General features: G+C 36.3%; 1 protein-coding gene across 3 annotated transcripts in view; it reads right to left on the minus strand.

The window, feature by feature from the left end:
• Positions 1–25706, minus strand: part of LOC136826925 (DNA repair protein XRCC2-like) — a 35541-nt gene that overhangs the window by 6497 nt on the left and 3338 nt on the right. Inside the window, exons 3-4 of one of the 3 annotated variants that reach the window (XM_067084503.1) lie at positions 15204–15517; positions 13744–14789 (exon numbers count right to left, since the gene is read on the minus strand). In XM_067084503.1, the coding sequence (XP_066940604.1) occupies positions 14412–14789; positions 15204–15517 (692 nt within the window). In that variant the 3' untranslated portion in view covers positions 13744–14411. Of the gene's footprint in view, positions 1–13743; positions 15518–25706 lie in introns of those variants that run through there. The other 2 variants (XM_067084502.1, XM_067084501.1) reach the window with 2 other exon arrangements.

Below are 25706 nucleotides of genomic sequence, written 5' to 3' on the forward strand. Positions count from 1 at the left end.
TGACTAACAGGCACAAAACATGGACACACAATTAAGAGTTAAAGCTTCAATGAAGGAGGATGCTGAGAACCACCAACTGCTAATAGTAATAGTACAAGTATTGAGCAAAGTTAATAATGAAACGGGTGATGCAGCCATTGCCTCGATCGAAATTTATATCCTACTCCAAGATACTAAGGTTTCTCTGAAAAGAAAAAGGGAAAATGGACGTTGGCAGCAAAAGGATTCGCAAGGTTCCTATCGCTCCATTGACAGTTAAACTTCACTTTATTCCGTCCTTTTCCCTTTCTTGTTTTCTTCGAGTTTGGAATAGAAGAGGACATTAGACTGCCACCGTGTTGGTCTAGCTTTAAAAAAATATCAGTGAATGAAGACAGTAGTTGAATCGTCAATTAATTCTTTACCTAAACAGACATCCTTATTTTAGCACGTTTGGATCCGTAGGATTTGTACCAAGACCCTACCACAAGGCCGGTAGGTCATATTCATAAGAGGCTATTATTTTTTTATCATGAGACAGATACACAGATCTCTCAGATATATTCAAGATTATAATAACAAGTATTAAAATCAACTTGCTGAGAAACCTTACACGAAGTAGATAGTCAAAACATGAAACGAGAAGAAAAATTAGAGATAAATAGTACTGAATATCAAAATAATAAAATAAAAAACATGTGAATAAGGGCAATCGATGCGGAATTAGAAGTCGGGTCATGGGAGCTGGGTCCGAACACAGCAATAATTTCTCCAGCAGAATTGCACGGACAGCCGACAGCCAATTGTTGAGGAAATCGTACACGCCACGTGTAAAACAGCAAGAGGTAAGCCTGCATTATTATTATTATTATTATTATTATTATTATTATTATTATTATTATTATTATTATTATATTATACTAAACATTCTCACTTTTCCTTATAATTCCTTTTTCTTCTACAGAACTGCTGTATATTATCGTAGAAGAGAAAAGAATTTTCTTCTTCTTCTTATTGGGACCACCAAGCCGTATTGCTAGAATTTCGTAAGGTTCACCCGGAGGATTTGTTTTGGAAAGATAATTGAAAACTTAAAAGTTACAATCTTTGACACCCAAGTGAGAAGAAACTAGCGGGAATGGATGACAGGTAAAAGGCAACAAACAATCCAACTGGGGCCGAAGGATTAATGAAATGAACCTTCGATATCGTCTGTATTATACCACGCAATCTTCACTGTGAGTGGTAGCCTTTCTAATACGAAATGGCAAACATGAAACATCGATCAGTATATAATAAATGGAATACTGTACCATTACTGGTCTTTACTATGCAAGGAAAACATCGGATTTATTTACATCTTTTGGCTCGGCTTGTTGCTGACCCCTATGATACAAAAGGTGCACGGCCTAACATAGTAAATAAGCATTCTGTGCAATTTGTATACATTATGAGTACACAATGCAATGGTGGTGGCATCCTTGAAACTCAAAAATATGATCTATTTTACTCAAAATGTACGAGTATTCAAATCTGATGGGTCAAAACGTCCCAATATTATATGTATGTATGTATGTATGTATGTATGTATGTATGTATGTATGTATATGTATATATATATATATATATATATATATATATATATATATATATATATATATATATATATATATATATATATATATATATATGTGTGTGTGCATTTCACCCAAGAAGGGGTGAATCAGATAAGGGTTAACGGCAGAGAATGACTCATGGATGAACCACAAGACAGAAAACATCCACAACACCGACCACTTTTTGGACATTTGGCTCCTTTCCATTCCAATACCACTATTTCCCAATCTGACCAAAACTCCCGGTCTCCCTGTCTCCCAAAACCTCCATTTAAGCACCTTATAACAACCGACTGCCACTAATTCTCTCTACGTGGTCAAACCACCTCAAAACACACTAATGTCTTTTCACTTATGGTTAAATTTTGTACCATATAGTCGTATCTCGGAAATCTCGCCTTTTCAAATCTATTACTACACACACACACACACACACACACACACACACACACACACATATATATATATATATATATATATATATATATATATATATATATATATATATACATACTATGCAAATGATTAACATTTAACGGCAAGAGGATTTTACCAGAATTCGAGATTCAACATCTAAAACCAAGGCATTTCTAACGATGGTTATTACTAGGATAGTAGATACCATGTACCTTTCGTGAATGAAATAATATAGTAACAAAGCCATTGTATCTAAATCTCTTCATACATTTGTTTACATATTCTGCTGTAAATTATTACAGTTCTCTACTTTTTACTAATTTATCTATTACGTGGAAGCTATCTCGGAATTTGAGATACCTTCACATTATTTTATTATCACGTGTGTCCATGCCTTCAATTAGGCAATATAAAGACAGGGGAAAGGCCTAGCCTAAAATTCCCCGAGCCTAGGGTCGTTACGTACCGTTCCGAGGCCGAAGCTCGGATTATATTACCTGCATTCTGAATACTTATAAAAGTGTCTAACGGTGACAGAGAGTTGGCCCCAGGTTGGACGACGGCTAGTCCAAGCGAGGAGTTTATCATAAAAAAACATCATGTTTGTCTCACTTATTTTTAGCTGAAACTAAGAGGAAATAAACCCTGTTATCTATTTTCACACAAATGAATAATCCTTCGTTCGTCGACTACTGAGTTTGTAAGATTGCACTCAAACAGTGACAAGTTTCTTTACGCCACTCTCTATAAGAAAACGTCCTTTTGTACGAAAATCCATTAAACTGTTAGAAAATTACATGGGTTTGCGAAAAGACAGTTATTTTTAGCCTAACATCAGAGGGAAAACAGACAAATAAATACAGATCTAATGTGCAACTTAGAATGGGATGAATAACTATAGCAACGGTTTGTTGAATGAATAACAAAACACTCAACAGTCTTTCATGGAATCGGACTGTAGACCGTATGCCTAATTACAGCATTGCCATCATCAATACACGTCATTTGAGCTTAACCTTCGATAAAAATCTCTATACTACTCTATTTTCTTTCAGTGCATATCAACATTTTTCTTTTGTATCATAATACGACTATAAAATCGGTCGAAACCAGATGGAGAGATTCGAACACTCCCGGAACACACCACGAACCCCACTCACTCGCGCGCGCAGGTGCTCCCGCCTCCGTACCTGGAACCTGACTGAGCTTTGGTGTAGAAGTAAACCGGTTGAATAAACTCTTCCGTCGTCTATTTTACTCGACCCTTTCTTCCCCCTTCCGTCTCCTCTCCCCTCTTTTCCCTCTCCCCTCGCGATTAAGCGCACGCGAGGTACACACGACGGAGGAGTTTTCTTTTTACTTCGCTTTTTACATGCTTTCTTCTTCATCAAAGAAATATAAACAGGTTAAAGGTATAATTAGTGCCAATGTTATCATATATCTTCAATTGTTCTCCTGTCTGTGTGAGCGTCTAGACAACCTCTAAATAAGCTTATTTTCCTGTAATTCTCAAACGTACACTGGATTTATAAATATGACAAAATCAACAGCCACAAAATATATTATTGAACTAATAAATAGTATAGAAACTACAGCCGTTAACCATCACTGTTCAGTTCCTTACGGCACCGTTAGAATGTTCCTTGTTATATGAAAATGATACCTAAATCTAATACTCACAACTGTGGTCAAAACACATATCACTCATAAAAGTGAAAATATATATAACTAATTATCATTTTATACCAAAGCAGCTTGAAGAAGAGAGAGAGAGGTTAAGATAACTAATTTTATGCACATCACATAAAAGGATATTTGTTACCAAACTGTTGCCAAACCAGGAAGGGTTCAACTCTCCTCAAGGCACTTGTTGCTACGCAAACTATTTTATTGCTGCTAACAGTTAAAACTAGACACCAATGACAGTTATGAATTCGTGTCAGGTAGTGAGTTTCTAGACTCTTTTTTTATTTTGTTTATTATTATTTTCTTTATTTTTTATATTTTTGTTAAGATGTCTTCAAATGTGGGATCTAAAATATTACGTGTTGAAAAAACTAGGTATAAAATGTTTCATGAAAAAACAACGTATAAAATACACTTGAAAAAAAAGACACAAAATATACTTGGAAAAGAAAAGGCTTTATACTTGGAAAAGAAAAGGCTTAAAACATATCTTTTCACAAGGTTGGTACACTTCAGTTTTCAAAGAGTAAAGTCTAAAATAGGCAACTTGTCAAAAAGGTAAGGAATCAAATAAGTGACTTTGTAACACGCAACGTCACAGGTGTGTGATTTTTAAAAGGTAAGGTCTAAAATTTATTAAAATGACTATGCCTAAAAAACAGTGACTTTCAAAAGAGAAAGGAACAAAATCAGCAACGTTCCAGTAGATAACATCTACAACGTTAGTCTTCCCAAGATGCATTATATAAAATATGCACCATTTTATAAAGATAAGGTATGAAATACAACTTTTCAAAGGCAGCGTTCATTATCATCATTATGCAGTTTAACAAAACCATTTTCAAAGGCAGCGTTCATTATTATCATTATGCAGTTTAACAAAACCAGAGTTAAAATTCTTAACTATCATAGGGGTAGACTGAAGGATTTGTTTTGAATGTATGATTTAGATCCTGTTTGATAAAAACCAGTTCCTCCGATTCAATAATTGGATAAACCAATAAATATGAAGATCTGGCACATATTCCTAATGTGATTTGCTTTTAAAGCTTGTGATTTACTGTAACTGAAGTTTGGACATATACATAACATATGTTTAAACCGCTATTGCAATCTTTACCCTCTGCATGTAAGTTGAATGATCTGAGGACAAGATAAAATATCTTTAATCTGACACTATCTTTGTTACCGTCAACAATGACTGTTTTTTGGTGCGGGACTTTCGAAAAGATCTAAATCTGAGAATTTTTAAAAACAGGCACTTGTTACTACAAGAGTACAAACCCTCAACCTTTACATATGAGATTAATTTTCAGCAAGCTGGAAGTCCAGCCGTTAAACTTTTGCAAGGTTGGTTATGGTAACAATTACCAATGGTAGGGGCAGAAGCACCACCCACCCAGACGGTATACAGTCAGTTCTACGCAGTTTACCTTGGAAGCACTTTCAAATAAATAACTTTTCAGCATAAAAAATTATGTGGCAGTTCAAGATGCAAGAACTAAAAAGATATTTTAGTTCTTGCATCTTGAAATGCCACATAACTTTTTATGCTGAAAAGTCATGTATTTTAAAGTGCCTGTTTTTAAAAATTCTCAAATTTAGATCTTTTTGAAAGTCCCACACCAAAAACAGTCATTGTTGATGTTAAAGATAGTGTCAGATTAAAGTAATGTTGTCTTGTCTTCAGATTATTCAACTTACATGCAGAGGGTAAAGATTGCAATAGCACTTTTCAAAAAGAAAGATCTATAATAAAATGTGACTTTTCAAGAGAGAAAATCTAGAATACCACATACTTTTAAAAAAATGCAACAAGTCAAATGTTTCAAAAAGAAAGATGCAAGGTCTAAAATATAAAACAGTTCAAGATGCAAGATCTAAAATAACAAAATATACGACTTTTCAAGATGCAAAATCTAAAATAACATAACTTCCCATAAGATAAAGCTCAAGATATCTTAAATTTCAAGAACTATACAGAATACCCTGGTATTTCAAGAAGTATGATCTACATCTTCAAAGCAAATAAATGCACACAGATGATGCTCTGATGCTCCAGCATGAAGTCTCACTATAAATAGTGCACTACAATGTTCCATAGTCCCCATTTCCTAGTATTTTCCATGCCAATAAAAACCCTGTCTTTTTAAATCACTCACAGTAATGAGGTACAAGTATGTAAGGATCAATATGTTGCTTAAATATTCCATTCACTGGACCCTTACATACTTGTACCTCATTACTGTGAATGATTTAAATACAGGACACCCCCTGGAAGCATATAGTGCCAGCTAACAAAATATAACCAAACCTTTAAACGTGGTGTTTATATTCCTAATGTCCAATATTTTTCTTTATACCACTTCTCCCCTTTGTGTTCTTTATGTGAAACTTCCTACTGGTCCTATCCCAAATGCATAAATTTGCTTTTAACCCCTTCTTAAAAAACACATGAGGCTTTGAATACATGAATAAATGAAATCTAGTCTTATTTGGTTCCATTTTTTTACAACTATAGCCCCTTGCAGATATACATGTACAATGGAATCAAGTCTATAATTGAACGAACTAAATACTGTACCTTCATATATGCACGAGGGCATGCAGAATATCTTTGATAAAGATAGAGAGAGCAAAACAGAAAAGGGGTGATAACGAAACTTAGTGATCCCAAATGCTGAGTTTGACTGTTAGTTGCCCGTCGAATCAATGTGTTTATCACCTACAGCACTGGGCAGAATAGCTAATTGAGATCTTGACCTTCCCCAGTGACCCCTCGCACACCATAACATTAACTCGATAACGATCGTTGAACGAATTGTACAGATAATTAAACATGAAACGTTAATGGAAAAGGGAAGCCCATCTGAACAAAACTTGGGAAAATTGTACCAGATCTCAGCATTGAATGAATACCCATATATACAAAGACTTTGGAAGGAGAGTCAGTTAGAAAAAGGCTCAGGGCAGGAAGTGTGTCAGATGTGTAGAGAGGTGACAGTGAAAGCTTGAAGTGACTTGTGACTTATATAAAATTTCTGAATGCCCATAGAATAAGTGAAATTCTAAGTCCAAGAATTTTACAAAGTGCCTTTTAAGATAAAGACTCGGTCACTACTACCCATTGAAAGGTGGAAAAGTTATACAGTTTAAAGACTATAATAAATGTATTTAAGGGGAAACATAATTTTCATTTAACCAAAATATATGAAAGGAAAACTTGTGAAAGTTTGGAAGATAGCAAACATCTGAGCACGATAATTGAAGCTCCAACATAGTTAATTATTGAGCAGCTTGTTCCTACGAAAGTAAAAGCAGGCAGTACAACTGACAGTTTATAAGAAACGAATACCTTCCCAACTACACATGTATGATGAGTTCTCCCTACTCTTTTCTGTCTTGTGAACTTTCTACTTAAATAATCCATCTAGTGCAGATCCCCAACTATGCTCTTCTGGGCTTCTCACTGGTCTTTTTCCTGATACTTTCATACCTACTGCTATTCTTGATCGACTGATCTTACCCTTACTCATCACATGGCCAAAGCCTGTCAATCTTTGAGATCTCTATTTACCAGCATCTGACAAAATTTCAGTATAGTACTGCTTCTCACTCCTAGTCTCTCTATAAAGCACCTGCTCTATTCTTTTGTCATATCTCAGATTCTCCTTTCTGCTCCCACATTAGCATCTGGGTCACCTCCTACAAACATACCCTATGGAACTTTTGCCACTATACACCAACTTCCCCACAATTCCCATTTTTCTTCTGGTTTCCTTGTTTGTGGTGCAAAAGCTGAGAACACTCATTACCTTCTTGCCTAGGAATATTTTGATCTTCAATATCCTTTCAATTTTTTACCTACTTCTATTACATCATGTCATTTTATTTTGGAAAAACAAACCAACTACACTTTGTCTTCTCTTGCTTTCACCCCAACAAAACTTACTTCTAATCTTATTTGTTCTCTTAGTATATACCTTCCTCTATACTGTATGTACAGTCATTCAAAAATGTTTTGCAACACGTTCCAGAAGTTTTCGTTCACCTAACAGTAATTTGTTCTTTTGATATTTACAAGGAAATGTAATTTTCTTAGGCGACTTTGGTTATTAATCATACGGTTAACAATATAAAAAAGAATGGCAAGTGAAAAATTCATATTACGAAAAATGATGAAACATTTTGAAAAATTTCACTTCAGATGATTGGGAAAAAGAGTCAAAGAAGAAACTATATTTCGAATCAGAGAAAAACTTATTGATTAATAAAATAATATTGAATAACCATCAATGAAATTATATATAAATAAAGAAAGAAAAGAATTCAACCATTATCGTTGTCAAAAACAAAAAGAAAAAACTCATAACGTCGTATGTTATCGTGTGACTCCACATTTAGGCAGGAGAAGTTTAAACTCTCTTCACGTGCGATAAGATGGGCAACAGACTAAGTCGGCGCCACAATCATTAGCTTGCATAAGACTAATGTTTCTATTGTAGATATTGCTCGGCAGCTTAGCGTAAATAAAACAACCATGTATAGAGGATACAACAACAGAGAGAACGAGGAAACATGATAAATTCATTGTAAAAACTGGAGGACAACCCCATTGTTGCACTACGTTACAGATCATCATCGGATGATCTTAAGGCACCCCCTCCTAACTCCCCGTGACAACCGATGTTGCTATAAAGAGAGAACATTATGCTCTCCCTTCAAGTTGCTGCTCAAACCATCCTTAACAGGCTACATGAGACCAAGATATTATTTCATCATACTCCTGTCAAGAAACACTTCATATCAGCGAAACACAAAGAATAGAGGCTAGGGTTTGCGTTGTAATATAATCCAGTGGCCCGAGTCATCTTTTGCGATGAGGAGGAGACATTCTCCACTGATGAGCATGGTAGTCTTCATCACTGCTGGCATTTAGCATTAACTAAATTAATGTTGAACTTCTAGCTAATTTTAATTCTTTAGAAACTTAGATAATAAGAAATACAAAATTAGGCGTTATATATTCAGTTAACTTCATAGGAGGCATCAAAATGATAGGCCTAAGTAGCAATGAAAGAAATAAGAAATTACACATGATAACGGCATTATATATATATATATATATATATATATATATATATATATATATATATATATATATATATATATATATATATATATATATATATATATATATATATATATATATATATATATATATATATATATATATATATATATATATATATATATATATATATATATATATATATATATATATATATATATATATATATATATATATATATATATAATATATATATATATATATATATATATATATATATATATATATATATATATATATATATATATATATATATATATATATATATATATATATATATATATATATATATATATATATATATATATATATATATATATATATATATATATATATATATATATATATATATATATATATATATATATATATATATATATATATATATATATATATATATATATATATATATATATATATATATATATATATGTATGTATGTATGTATGTATGTATGTATGTGTGTGCAATTATATTCTATGTATTACAAAAATAGACGTGAAATCTGTTAGTATAGTTCAGTATATTTTATATTAAGTTTCACTAGTTCACAATATACATAGGATTAGTCATTCAAAAATTTAATTAATAATAATGTGAAGCAAATCTTTACAAAAGTCATATTTGTTGATGTTAATAAGACTAATAGTTCAACTTGTAACAGTCGTAGGCCTATGCCTACAAAGTTCACACATATGAAGGAGATAAAACAACGATAGTGATGGCAGTTGGAGATGAAAATATTAAAACATAATAACAGTGATGACCTCTGAAGTATTACAGTAACATCCTTTAATTAAGTAAAATATGACAACAGTAAGCAGTATCAGAAAAAGCCGTGTTTAAGGGAAACTGCAGGTAATTTCTCGGACCCACCACTAGTGTTCAGTTTTTCAGGAGCGCTTACAACTGAGTTGCCAAATAGCGCCAGATGTCGCTATTATAAGCTGTTGTCGAAAAGTTTTGAAGTATGTTGCAAAACTTTTTTGAGTGATTGTACATTCACTATTCTCCTTGCCAACATCTCTAAAACCTCCAATTCTTTGTAACACTGTTCCAACATTTACTCTTTTCACTTTCACATAGTTTACCTTGGGTGCTTTTAAGTTTATGGGCTTCTTTAACCCAAGCCTATTACAACACTACTGGATACTGGGGCCATTTCATTTGGTGAACTCAGTAGTATTTGACGCTGTATTTTTTTTCTTACAGTTCTTGTATGTCCTTATGATGAGCTGAAAGCTACCCATTAGTCAGTTAATGGACGAACTGGAGGGTCATTAAATCATCTTGAGATTAAAATCCAGCTGGATAATGTAATAAATTTGCTTCCAACTTCTGTAACTTTACCTTACCCCAAGTTTCACCTCTCACTTAGGAAAAAATTCTCCATAAAACCTAAGTAAGGCTAAAAATGTGACTTGGTGGTTTCACTAAACTAATTAATCATAATAATTATCACAATAACTTTATATAAAGTACATCATTAGCTAGGATAACAAAGAAGTTGGTTATTTCCTTTCCTATAGTGCAAAGTAACAAATCTGGATGAGCTTCTTAACACACATGAAAACCTTTAAAGGAATTCAAGCATTATATTTAATAAAATTTTACAAGGTTTCGCAAGTTAGACTCGCCACACTCACAGACTTCTACCATGATTACACTCCTATTTTTATAATGTTACCTGAAACCTTTGTTAGAGACTAGGGTTTAAATTTTGTCTAACATTTTTCATCATGTATACAAGGACCATCCACAGCAATTTTGACTGCCATCTACTCAAGAGGGGAGTTTTACTGAGCAACTGTAGAGTACAGTACTTGGATCATTACTGTTGGACTAAGGCATATAAACCTAAATGGTAATGGTAAATACTATTTGAAAGTTGTAAGCTACACAAAAACTTGGTTTTAAAGGAAGCTATATTAGAGCAATTTCATTTGTGCAACCACTAATCAATGGACTAACCACTGTAACAAAGAAATTACAGATGTTCTGTAGTTTTGTCTGCTGATAGGCCTGACTAACTTGTGTGAATACCAAGCCGAGTTACTAACCTGAAGTAACCATTCATTAACTTAATATTTTGACAGTTAAATTAATCTTTCTGGTGTCCTTTGCTCTTATAATGCCTATCTAATTATTCAATCTCAGTATTCTGCCAAGGCCTTCTCAAGAGCCACAGATATATAACTTATTTTTTCATATGACAGATGCATCATTAATAATGTCCTTCCATAGTGCCCAACCCACACTTAGAATGCTTAAAGCCTTTTCAAAAACTTCTGGTAGCATCTTCTCCCGTACTTTAATAGCATTCTTGTTGTAATGCCAATATGACAAAATAATAAAATAATCACATTGAAAGCAATACTCTAGAAAAATTATTCCTTTATGCTTATCACACTGTAGTGAATCTCCTTTGTCTTTCTTCACCAATTTTGGCTTTCTCCACATTTCTGATCCTTTCATCTTTTTCACTGTTACATATAAATTGATCAGCTCATCATCGAATGATTTTCTAGCTACTTTCAGAAAATTTCTTTTTATTACAATGATTCTGGACCTTTCATGGCCTGCATTTTTTCTCTTATCCCCCCAAGGGTTATCTTAATCTCTTCAGGTGTCACATTCTCTAATAATCTCTGTCTTCATTTACATTATCAAAGCAATACATTCACTGTTTCATTATTTCTTGAATTTTGATTTCTCCATTTTCATCTTTTACATACCATATCTCCTGCATATATTTTCTACCCTTTCTTTATCCACTTCCCTATTCCAAAAGCTGTCTCTCTTCCCTCTGATGTGCCAAGTTCAGATTTGGTTGTTTCTGAATCATCTTTGCTCCGGACATCTGCCTGAGCCTCCCTCCTCTTCTCGCTGTTTACCTCTCCATACTCAGTTACCCTTAGTGAATCTCCATTTACATCCTTCCCCAGATATTATACTTTTTGTTGCTTATCTGGTTTACACCCTCAACTTTTTATTCTGCATTTGCTAAAACTTTCTATTTTCCATTTTGAAGAATTCATTCTTTAGTTTCCAAGCTTTAATTCAATTCCTTTCTTCCCATTCATTCTTTTCCTCACTCTATCCAACTCAATAGCAGTTTATGTTACATCAATATGGATGGATGGATGTACATAAAATGGCTCATGACAAAATGTGAGCAAAAATACAAATGATCATCGTCCTTACCAAGACTGCTAATGACATTTAATGTTATCAGCTGCTGAAACAACACTGTACCTAATATTCTCATTCAGTCAAAAGACATGTTCCTGTGCCTTTAAGTCACAAAAAGACTTGTATCATAATCATGCTACCACCCATAAGTTGAGAGTAATTAAAATGAAAAAAATTTAACATGACCTTTGGTTGAATATTAATTTAGAATTCTTTATCAATACAACAAAGCATTGATGTCTCCATAAAGAAAATGAATGAAAACAAATTTTAAAATTGCAATAAAAGACTTCTACACACAAACAATTGTTGCCATTAAGTATGACTACTCCTACATAAATGAAAAAAGAACTAAAAATTTACAATAATTGCAAAAACGACAAGAGTTTCAAGTAGCTTATCAGCAAATTCTTATCAACCACAGCAGTCAACTATTAAGTCTAGAAATGCCAAGATAAACAAATACATACATTTTTAGTCAAAATGCTCCTAGCATGACAATGAAGAACTATAATTGAGGCCTACCAAACTAGAAATAAAGAAGGCAAATAAATGCCATCAGAATAATACTTCATTAAAAGATTCCAAAAATTCTTGCAATATAAAGAAAAAGTCTGAGTTCCACATAATCATTTTCTATTCAGGAACAGACACACCAAATAAGTCAAAACTATGAAACATGGAGGCCATAAAACTTTGCTTACAAGGGGAAATACTTTCATTAAAGGTTTCTGTAACAGCTGGTACCATCTGTATCCTGGGAGACATCCTTATGATAATTGTCTAGATATTATACAGTAATGTAAACCGTCCACACTTTACGTTATTTATTCATTATGCAATCTAATTAGAACCAAAAATTATATGTCACCACTAGAACTCTTGGAATTAGTTATTAAATGAATGTAATGGCACAATTTCTAACAGTCTGCATGAGTTATCCAATATTATCATCACTAATGGTTTTATGTCATGTTTCCACTACAACAGGTTAAACATTTACTAAAGTTTCTCCACTCCCTTCCACCTTGTGCCCTTTCTGACTTAATTCCCATCTGATCCCCGTATCTATATCCTTTCTTCAAGATCCTTTAGGCCATCATACTGGCAAGTTGTCATTCTGTCACTCCCATACGTATTACCTCTCTAACTGACTGCTTTCCCTGCATTTTCACCACAGGCAATCTCATTCTACTATATCCAAGCTTTTGCTATGCTTTGCTTACTGCCCTCTTAATACTAGCTTTATCATTCCAGTCTGAAATATTCCATCTCCTCCAATCTGCCCTGCCACCAACTCTTCACTGTCAGACCTTATACACTCTGTAGTCAAAAACTAATTATATGTACTGTACTCCACTTCGACTTTAACTTTACAATCTCTAACATCCCTTGTGACACCATTTGTTACATTCAGTACAGAATATTACATTCACCTCAACACTTGGATGGAAGGATCCACACAGCCACTTTCCAGACTAGACTTTCAACTTTGCTTCTTCTCCAGTAACAAGAGTCACAGTTCTACTTATGACATAAATTTATAGTGTCTTTACTCTTCCATCTTTTAAACATTAACAGGATCCGTTACAGTACTATATGTCAACTGACAGAACTGAAAAATTAACGTTACTAATGAGATGCTTCAGAGCTTGAAATATTCTCTCAAATAGTATAAATAGGCTCTAGTCTTTTTACAAACTGGAAAGCAAACACCTTTGATATTCTTCACATGGTTTTAATTTCAGTTTAACTTGAAATACAGAAAATACATTTCAGAAACCAGCCTTAAAAAGTAAACTGAAAATTTATAAACCAAAAGAACTGATAACCTCAAAGATGTATTTCCAAAAGTCATCTCAAAGAATAAAATTCCCAAATCTGGCATGTCAAATAAAAACTATATCAGCTGCTATCTCCCACCAATGGTTAAAGGCAAAAAGTTATAAACAATTTTATAATTAATTCCATTTTTTTTTTAAATATCAAGGCTTTTGTATGAAAACTGCCACACAATTACTTTTTTCAGAGAAGGCCATCTAAATGTCTATAATGAATAAAAAAAAATGAAACAATATAATACAAAACTTCATGAAACATAACAAAATTTCCTTAAAAAAATATAGTCTACACCACTAAAATACTTGCCTCTACAGAATTAAATTTGTGCTGTATAAAAATAAATAAGGTTAGGTATATAAATATACATCTGCAAAGTATGTACACGAGTCAGTTACTGAATACTGTACAGGTACAGGTATTTCATTTCCGAAACTAAAACAACACCCTTAGGAAAATTCACGATCTCATACTACAAGTTGTAACAAACTACTGTACAAAGTAAAAGACCTTTTGTAATAAAATAAGATTCTACATACCCGTGCAATCAATTAATTACACCATCTGATTCCTTCCTCATGGACTGTAAAACTCAATTTCGCTCTCCTTTGATTTGATACTAAAGCAGCACAAAACAACATTCTAAGATTGCTAATCTTACCTACACCTACTCCTTCTTTGCTACTAGTAGACTGACCTTTAGTAACATCAGCACATTCAGAAGACTCCCCGTGTGAGAACTCACTGCCAATATCCTGATTTATGCTCAAGACTGGGCACTTGAGTATTGACAGGTTAATCTTGAAGGTGACGGATTTGGCCCATTCTTTTCCCAAGAATTCGTAATCCTTATCACTCTTCTCTGGCTCTCCTCCTCCTTCAGAGAACCTCTGTCTCTTATTACCCTGGCGATTTTTCCGAAAGAGGGTCTGCCGTGCAAAAATAAAGGCAACTTTGTACTTTTTAATGTGACTGACAAAAGTTTCAAAAATCTTATTATAATACTGCTCTGTTAGGTACCACGTCCCACCTCTGAATTTATTATCCCACCAATAAAATGCAGATATACTGTCAACAGCCACTAAGGAAACATTTTTGTTATCTTGAAAATACATATCAATTGACGATAGGGTTATAGCAAACTGACCACTATCTGCACACTTGAGAAATATAAAATTCTTCAAACACTGCCTTACAAGTTTGCTTATTTCCTCTTTCATAACTTCCTTACTAAGTTGTAAAAATGTTTTGAATTCATCAGCACAACTAATCCTATCTTGCTTAGATTTGTCATTACCATCAATTTTTAAGGCACTTTTGCAACACTTAACAATAATACTTACTTTCTTTTTTAACATATTTTCAAGTTGCCATATATTTAAATCACTATTACAAGCAACAAAAATGACTCCAGCTTCACAGCCATTAAGGTATATTCCTTTCCATGTTTTTGGAAGAAGCACAGAAACTGTTAAATGAAGTATCATCAATGACTTTCCACTTCCAGGATGACCAGTAAGTTGAACAATTTCACCTGGCTGGAGACCACTTGGGAACAGGATGGGATCCAACCCTGTCAAATTTGGGCGGGTTTCTAGCCTAGCCAAAAGTGACAACCCTGTTTCACTTTCTATACATATTTTCTTTGGCCGAGACCCTGAAAAGAAGGAATGTTTGCAAAGTACAAAAAATACGCATTTTAAAACTCTTGTTTTATATGAACCTTTTACTTTTACTATCGTCATTATAGATAGCCAAACCAGGCCAGTGATTTAATAGTTTTCATTAGTTTTGTTAAACTAATTACAGTACTACTAATAATGCTGTACTGATGGTCAAAAGCAGTAGACAGTCAATTTATAAGTAGTAAAGCAGCATGAAGACATTCAAGAATACCTTCTGCATAACAACAAATCTCACCTGCATCAATTTAATAGACACATTGACAGACAATCTCAAGTAATACTCTCAGGTGAGTATTACCACAACAAGTGAGTAACACCCAAAACATCAGAGGTCTCAAAGCTGAAACAGTTGTGTAAGAACCAAATGGAATGAAGGAGAGGAAAGTACTCTCAGTAAAATGAGTCTTGTATTTAAAAACTATGAAAAATATACTTCAACTTTGCACTGATCCATAAAATGTACTTATCTCTATTTTAATTTTGCCTACTCCTCCTTATTGTTATTCTATGAAAAATATATTTCAACTTTGCACTGATCCATAAAATGTACTTATCTCTATTTTAATTTTGCCTATTCCTTCCTATTGTTATTCTACGAAAAATATATTTCAACTTTGCACTGATCCATAAAATTTACTTTTCTCTATTTTAATTTTGCCTATTCCTTCCTATTGTTATCCTATGAAAAATACATTTCAACTTTGCACTGATCCATAAAATGTACATATCTTTATTTTAATTGTACCTATTCCTACCTAACGTTATTCTAAAACTTTGAAGATAATTAGCTGTAACCTTTCAGAATCTATACTATCTCCACTGGTTCTGTATACGTTTATTTGGAAAATATTCATCCAAAATGGTAAAAGGTGCGTTCCATTTGGGAACACATATAAATATGGCTTAATGAAATCCAAAGATGTACAGAGATGCAGGAATTTAAATTGAACACATAGCACTATCTTATGATTTGCCACAGGAATTAAAAAAAGTGAAAGCATGGAAATATTCAAGAGAAAATTGTAAAAATGACATTTTTATAATAAAATAAAGTTTTATACATACTTACCAAGTATTTACATAGCTATTAGTTTCTATGAACCGGCAGCTAGAATTTTGAAATTCGCGGTAGCGCTACTTTTGTTTTGGCTAGGCGAGTGACCCCGCCCACTTTCGGGGTAAGAGAGGAACCAGCTCAGCAAACAAGCTCAATATGATTATGCCTTCTTAACCATGCGAGGGGAGGAGGGAGGGCTCTGATTATGTAATTACTTGGTAAGTATATATAAAACTTTATTTTATTATAAAAATGTCATTTGCATATAAGCTACTTACCAAGTAATTACATAGCTGAATCCCACATTGTAGGAGGTGGGATGCATGGATTATCTATCTTAATACATTAAAATTGTAATGTAAAAGAAATATAAGAATGGCTAGCATTGGTAAGAATGATTACTGGTTCCTTACCTGTTGAGAGAACTATTACAGGAAAGTACCGCCTCTGGATGGAGCTCATCTCAACTTATAGCAGCATGGCGGTGTAGCCAGAAGTCGCCTACTACATTAGCAGGGTTCTTTGTTGCAAAGGAGCATCCGATTGCACAAAAGAATTAACAAAGTTGCCCCTGCCCTGGACACAATACCAAAGAACAAAACCAGAGAATATAAACACAATCGCCTAATCCCAAACGTTAAAAAATACCATTACCCAACCATTAATAGACAAAAAACTGGTGAGCACTCCAAATACAAAGTACCCCCAAGCTCCCCTACAACTCAACACCATGAATAAAAGCTAGTAAATAGGAAGGACAAAGGAAGACTTCCTACACTCCTCCCAACACCATACCAGCAACCAAAATAGGACCCAAGGTACTGCAATTTTCATAGACAGTTTCAATTTCATGCAAATAATGAGATGCAAACACTGATTTGCATTTCCAAAACGTTGTTTGTATAATACAGGTGGTAGACAAATTATGCCTAAAAGCTAGGCAACTGGCTACCCCCCTCACTTCATGCGCTTTAACTTTCACTATGGGCAACACATCCTCCTCAATTTGAGTGCGCCTCTTGAATAACGTCCTTCATAAAAAATGCCAAGGCATTTTTTGAAAGAGGGAGAGAAGGATTCTTTACTGAACACCAAAGTTTGCTCAAAGACCCACAGATCTTTTCTGTTCTAGGTTGCTCGAAGACCCACGGATCTTTTCTGTTCTAAGTAAATAGTATTTCAATGCCCTTAGAGGACAAAGAGTTCTTTCTACGTCCTCCAGACCTAGATATATCTATTAAACTTTTAATAATGAATGAGCGAGGCCAGGGATTGGAAAGGGTTTCATTCTTAGCTAAGAATCCTAGGGTAATTGAGCAAATTGCATCACCCTGGGAGAATCCAATCTTTTTACCAAAAGCATGTAGCTCACTTATCCGCTTGGCAGTAGCTAACACTACTAGGAACAGAGTCTTCCTAGTTAGGTCCCTCGAAGAGATAGATCGCAGGGGTTCAAAACGTGGTTGTGACAGCCACTTAAGAACCACATCTAAATTCCAGACTACCAGCTTATCTTCTTTCTGTTTGGTTGTGTCAAACGACTTGATGAAAACAGAAGGATCTTTAATAGTGGAGAGATCTAAACTCCTATGTCTAAATACAGAGCTCAACATTGCCCTGTAACTTTTAATGGTTGAGATAGACAGATTCCTGGAAGATTTTAAATAGACCAGGAAATCACCTATCTCCGCTACAGATGTCTCAGAAGACAAGATGTTGCGTCTCCTGCACCAGTCACGGAAGACTGTCCACTTGGCTTGATAAACTTTGCTTGAGGAATGTCGTCTACAACGAGCAATAGCATCTGCAATTGCCTTTGAAAATTCTTTCACTCGTACCAATCTGCAAGCAGTCTTTGATGGAACTGCCTGAAATGTGGTTGTTTGAGTAGTTTGGGCTTTTGAGACAACAGCCTCGGAAAATCCGTGAGAAGTTTCAGCAAGTCCAGGAACCATTCCTGTGCTGGCCAGAAGAGGCTACTGGTCATATCTTTACATTCTGATGATTTCGGAACTTGTTTAATACCTCTCTCACCATCTTGAATGGGGGAAAGACATAAAGGTCCATGTTCGATCAATCTGAAAGCATTGCATCCGTCGCCCATGCTTGTGGATCTGGCGCTGCCAAAAATACAAAGGGAGACAATGGTTCTTTGCAGTCGTAAACAGATCTAGAACCGGCCTTCCCCACAGTTTCCACAATTCTAGGACTGCAAGGGAGTACAAAGTCCATTCCGTGGGGAGAACTTGCTTTCGATGGCTGAGTTTGTCTGCTAACAAGTTGAATTTCCCCTGAATAAACCTGGTTAAGATCTGGGTTTGATTTTGATACATCCAAATGAGCAGGGCTCTTGCTGCTTGGCAAAGGGTAAACGAATGAGTTCCCCCTTGTTTTTTGACATAAGAAGTGCCGTGGTGTTGTCCGAGTGGACAGTCACTGTCTTCCCGGACACCTCTGATGCAAACGCTTGCAATCCCTAGTGAACTGCTGTCAATTCCTCTGTTCTGAAATCCAAAGGCCTGACACTTCCTTGTCTCCCATGAGGGCTCCCCAACCTATGTCTGATGCGTCTAAATAAAACACTAGGTCGGGGTTCACAAGACGGAGCGACTTTCCTTGAGAGAGCTTGTCTCGTATTCCACCAAACTAGATACTCTTTTATTTCCTTCATTACTGGAAAAATGAAAAAATCCAGGTATTTCTTTCAGTTCCAGCTGATTTTCAGAAAGAACTGTTTCTCATGTGCAGCCTTCCCAGGGACATGAATTGTTCCATGGATGAGAGTCCCCAACAGGCTCATCCAGCTGTTCGCAGAACAGGACTGAAGGGTGAAAAACTTGTCTACCTTCTGAAGGCACGAGTCTACCCTATGGGGGGAGGGAAAAGCCCAAAAAATCCATGAGTTTATCCTCATCCCCAAATAAGCTATCTCCTGAGAAGGAGTCAGTTGAGACTTTGGGAAGATTATCAAGAGGCCCAAATCCTGGACTAGGAGAAGGGTCTTGCGAAGGTTCCTCGCACATTTTTCTTTCTACTGGGAGCAAATGAGCCAATTGTCGAGATATAGCGAAATGTTGACCTCCATCAAGTGTAATCATTTCGTTATTGGGGCTAGTACACGCGTGAACATCTGCGGGGCTGTACACAAGCCGAAGCAAAGGGCTCTGAACTGGTACACCTTGTGCTCAAACACAAACCTTAAAAACCTCCTCGAGTCCTGATGAATTGGGACATGGAAGTAGGCATCTTTCATATCTATCGAAATCATCCAATCTTCCAAACGAATGGATGCACAGACAGACTGGGACGCCTCCATTTTGAATTTTGTTTTCTGCACATACAAGTTCAGGGTACTCACATCCAGAACTGGCCTCCAGTCCCCTGAGGCTTTGGGGACTACAAACACCCGATTGTAGAACCCCAGAGAGGAGGTGTCTTCGACTAGTTCGACTGCTTCTTTTTTGAGGAGTGCTAACACTTCTTGGGAGAGGGCTGAAAACCTCTCAGAGCCTTCCAAGTAGGCTATCAATAAGACGGGCTTGTTGGTTAAGGGAGGTTTCTTCAGAAACGGGATCGAATAACCTTCTCTCAGAACTTGTACAATCCAACTATCCGCTCCTCTCTCTTCCCAATGCTCCCAAAAGTGGATGAGCCTTGCCCCCACAGGTGGGTGGAGGACTAGATCCTCACTTACGTGCAGGTGGTTTATTAGAGGACTTTTTGTTTGCCCAAGGGATGAAACGGGCATTTCCACGAGGTCTGGGGATACCTCTTTGTCTGCCTCTACCCCGAAAGGGCTGAGGTTGTACATGAGAAACTGTCCTAGAGTTGAAGGCCAGAGACTCTCTAAGTTGCCTAGCTGATAGTGCAGATCAGAAGCAATCTGCAGCACAGCCAGCCTGAGGGCGTAGGTGTTTCTTGTCAAGAGGAGAGAAGAGGAGTGCGGACTTCTGGGAAGGTGTTACTCCCTGCGTGGTGTAGGAACACCAAAGCTCCCTTTTCTTGAAAATTCCCATCGCAAATAGCGAGGATAATTCAAATGAACCGTCTCTAATACCTTTATCTAGGCATGAGATGACCCCCAAAAAATCCGAAGAGAAGTCTTCCGGAATATGAAGACAATCCTTTAATTTGCAGGCAAGAGCTCCTACTGCCCAATCTAGAAAGCTGAGAACTTCAGAGACCTTAAACAAGTGTTTGATAAGGTGGTCCAATTCCGAGATCAAGAACAAGATCTTAGCTGAACTGAACGCCGACCTTCTGGAGGAGTCACTCAACCAGGAGAAGGTATCTTCTCTGCGACAATCTAGACGGAGGACAACTAAAAGAGGCTCTCCCCTGCTCTCTCTTGCTTGAGAGCCAGCTTTCCACTTCACAGAGGGCTGAGGAGGACAGTACCAATGGGAGCTCGGGATCCGACGAGCACTCGGCTAAGAGGTGCTCAGAAGACGATGGTTGCACAGAAGATGAGGGGCGCTTGGAAAGAGCCACACAACAAGGAGCAGCATTTTAAACAGGTAAAGGAAGTTCTGGCACCATTGGGTGCACTGGCACCAAAGACTGCATCTCGGAAGCCAAACAAGATTCAGGTAAAGCGGATTGTTCAGGAGCTACAGGAACAGAAGCTGGGTGCATGGGCGCTGGTAAGCGCTCCGACATCACTATATGCCCAAGCAAATCCTCCAAAACTAAGGATGGGCGCTTAGAAGATGAGGTCCTAGATACAGAAGAGCGCTTACGAACACTAAGCGCTTAGTAGATGGAAATTGTGCCACTAACTCCGGATGATCCTGGGAGAAATGTTCCGGACTGTCTCAAAAGCTAAAGGAAGGTAGACATTCTGGAGAAGTTTCTTTAACCCTCTTAACAGGAACTGCAAGAGGCTGAGATACACCCAAGTCATGCCTCTTCAGAGGGTGAGATTCACCTTGAAAACACCACTGGCGCCTGGGACTAGAATCACTTCTGGAGGCACTAGACGAAAGACGATCCACTTCCACAAAGATGCCTTTCCAGCAGCGTCCTGCCATAACCTGGGACTCAGCAACAGGTACGACTGAGGGGGTGACTGCCTGTGGGCAGACCCCACTGACCCCCTTTGGGCTGCCAGTTTGGCTCCTCCCAGGTTTAGGGGAGTTTGGCCTAGGAGAATTGGTGGGACAGACAGCTACCTCCTTCACTAACACTTCACCATCACCTTTCACATCCACCTTGCCCATCAGGACTTTACCAAAAGCACCAGTTTTCTCCATCATATTAACTAATAATCCAAACTTAAGGTTAATTCTAGATTCAAAGCTGGTAATGGGGTCGGGATCGGGAGGAAGGGAGCCAGGGTGCAGAGTGATCGGTACAGACTGAAAAGAGGGACTGGGTGGAACAATAGACAAGGAGTCAAAATAATTATCAGAAACAGATTTAGCAGACACCTGACTAGCTAAACTCTTCTTGCTACTAGCTCTAACTGCTGCTTTCCTCTTTTTGTCCCTGTCTAATTTGGTCTAATGACTACTCAAAGTCTTCCACATTTTAGGATCCCATGAAACACATTCCTCACAAGTCAGTTCAGGGGAACATATTTGACCCCTGCAAGTTGTACAAAGAGTATGAGGCTCATAGTAGGCTTTAGTTAGTCACGTACTGCAGCCTTTACTGCAATACCTAAATCTTTGTTGAAAAGCCACGAGTCAAAAAATTCTCAAAAACGTCAAAATTGGTAATACTGGTCTTCCTGTGAAAACCTGGCACTATCTAATTGTGCCCAAAAATGCTACCATAAAGAGAATACTTCACCAATGATTCCAAGATCAAAAGAGAAGAGAAATTTAAAAAAACTGCTGTTGCCAATCACTGTAACCACAGCCATCAGCCGGCAGAAACATACTGAGCTCGTTTGCTGAGCTGGTTCCTCTCTTACCCCGAAAGTGGGCAGGGTAACTCGCCTAGCCAAAACAAAAGTAGCTCTACCGCGAATTTCAAAATTCTAGCTGCCGGCTAATAGAAACTAATAGCTATGTAATTACTTGGTAAGTAGCTTATATGAAATTATCATATTTTCTAAAGAAAAATATATATCTATCTCCCACAGTTCAGCACCTATTTCCTGTCACAATCAACAAAATTTTTGGAGACAAGCATCCCCGCCCCTAACGCCCAGGAGATCTGTCAGTAGAGTAATACAACCATTTCTTACCTTACCAAATGAATTTTCAAACAGAAATAACTAGGCCTACTCAAGGAAGTTTTTTTAAAGTGTTTACCAATGCCTTTAACTTTTCATGAGTAGAGTCACTCTAAAATAGTGATTAGCGAGATACTTTAAAAATACAGCAATGATACATAAAAAAAAACTATTTCAAGAAAACTTTTGAATGATAGAAATAAAATCCTACATGATGACAGCTGGTAGGATGCCCTTCAAAAATAGACTGAAGCATAGTCAGAATGACCATTACTCATAATGAACAAAAGGAAAATACCATTAGTCATTTGTGAAATGTGTTGGGTATCAAATGCTTCGTGTGTGGATCAAGAGTTCTGAAAGGAAGGTTGAGGTGGTGGAGCAAGTTAATCACCTGTCCACCCTGGGGTTGTTTTAATGAACCCAAAAACAGAAAGAATGATGACAAGGATATCTCCATCACAAACAATTGCCTTAGAAATGAAAGGTATCACTTCTTGAGATCATCCTCATCACTAGTGAAGAACAGAGATGCTGAGAATCACCCTCTCTAACTTATATTTCTTATTTACTCATCCCTAAAGATAGAGCTAGTCTCAAGAACAAAGAAAAACTGTTTTAATTAATATTACTATGTGTATTCAAAATGAGAAAAGAATCTTGGGGATCAAACAAAGAGGGCCATTAGTTTGCAAACAACAGGCTTGTGTGTGAAGGGAAATGTCTCCATTTTAGGTTCAAAATGTCTCATGCTTTAAAAATAATAGGAAAACCCCACACACCATGTGAAGTCACTGCCCACTTTAATCTTGCCTCTGGAGACACATAAATCAGCAATAGATCTCTATATGAAGAAAGTCAAGATTTCATGATACACACAGGAATCTTGTTCTTCAAAGATTGTTATTTATTTCATGCTGTCACATCTTGGCCTCTGGCATACTTATTTACAAGTAAAAAATGCGCTGAAGTTTCTTCAGCACGAGTGAGTTTTCTGTACAACATATACAGGCAGTCCCTGTGTTACAGAGGGCTTGGCTTACGACATTCCGAGCTTATGACGCTCTTCAAATATATTCATCAAAAACTATTTCCCTGGTTACAATGCATGTTCCAGGTTTATGATGCTGATGACACTGATCCGACGGATAAATATGGCTCCAAAAAGGGCAGAATGGTCAATAAAAATGCAGTTTACGTCATTTACAAGACACCCGAATGATTAAAAGTAAGGTTTTCTTATGATTTTTTACAATATTTCAGGTTACGACAATTTTAGACTTACGATGCAGCGTCAGAACAGAAACCCTGTCGTAAACCGGGGACTGCCTGTAATGCTGTATGAAACTTTCAGCCACTGCCCATGAAACTCTTAGCTGCAGCCGATGAAACTTGGCCACAGCCCATAAAACCCTTAGCCACAGCCCATGAAACTCAGCCACGGTCCATTGGTGGCCTGTGTTGTTGGTGCCTATAGAGGTGCCAGGAGTACAATTATGGCTAACTTTAACCTTAAATAAAATAAAAACTACTGAGGCTTCAGGGCTGCAATTTGGTATGCCTGATGACTGGAGGATGGATGATCAACAGACTAATTTGCAGCCATCTAGCCTCAGTAGTTTTTAAGATCTGAGGGCAGACAGAAAAAGTGCAGATGGACAGACAAAGCCATCTCAGAAAACTAAAAAGGGGCAAGAGGTCTATAAGGCTTGAAACATGGGGAAGGTCTAAAATATATTAAGTAAACTAATAATCACAGAAAACACTCCAAAGTAAGAAGACAAGAAGCACTTAGTTACACACTAACAATGAATAAGCCACTAAAATGGTCATATGCATTGGTGAGACAGTTATTTATGATGACATTATGAAGAAGGTATAACATCATTACACCTGCTTGCCAAACATATGCTAATACAACAGTTGGCAGGCTGAACCTGGGTCACAGATAATTAATGTAGAATACAGTACAAGGAAGACCACTAGATAAATAGTCTCTTGTGGTGTGAAATAGTTGCCAAACAGCTGACAAGAACAGATGGATCCACTTATAAATAAGGCTCACAACTGGCTTTTCCACATATTTTGTTGGAAAAAGTCAATGTTTCTGCTAGATCACTGACAAAGCTGGGATTCATGGAAATGAAGAGGTTAACAAATATGCAAAAAATGCTAATCACAAGATATATCAAACAAATAGTTCCCCTTTTGGATGTGAAATGACCCACAAGGTCACATATTTTAAACAAATGGCAAGAGACAGTCCTCCCGTCTCATACCCAGCATAAAAAAACATAAAGGCATAAGAAGCAGCATAGGTTATTGATTGTCTTCCAAACAGATAGGAGTGAAATTGTTTTAACCTATCAGTATATCTTAAATGGCAGCAGTGCTCTTGAGTATGGTGCACTGTTCAATGTACAGTGACCATAATGAAAAATCTACGTCTAAAATTCTGGGAGACAATTGCAGACATTACTGAACTTTTGGTTTTTAAAAACCATTAAGATTTTGAGAAACTATTTGCATGACTCATTCTCTTATTTTTTTTATACTTATATTCTCCTTTTCCTAAATTAATTGTTGTTTTATTATTTCTCAAACATAAATAAGTGTTAGAATTGACTACTAAAATCTCCAAGTGAAATGAATGGTTAATTTTTAGTGTTCATTTTTTGTATCATTAACATTACCTCACCAACTAAATATATATAACACTGAATGACTTAAGGAACCCAGTGTTTGGGCTATGACCCAAAATTTCATACTTGACATGAAAATCATCACTGTTACCATTTTTGCATCAGGTTTTCCCTTTTCAGAGTTCTCTCTACTGTCTTTCTGTACTTTCTCCCAGTGTTCCAATCTAGTCCTGATTTTCATACATACCATTTCTCCATGATTTTCTGGGCCTTCCTACAGA

Source organism: Macrobrachium rosenbergii, chromosome 41, assembly GCF_040412425.1.
Source record: "Macrobrachium rosenbergii isolate ZJJX-2024 chromosome 41, ASM4041242v1, whole genome shotgun sequence".
In the NCBI taxonomy this organism is placed as follows: Eukaryota; Metazoa; Arthropoda; class Malacostraca; order Decapoda; family Palaemonidae; genus Macrobrachium; species Macrobrachium rosenbergii.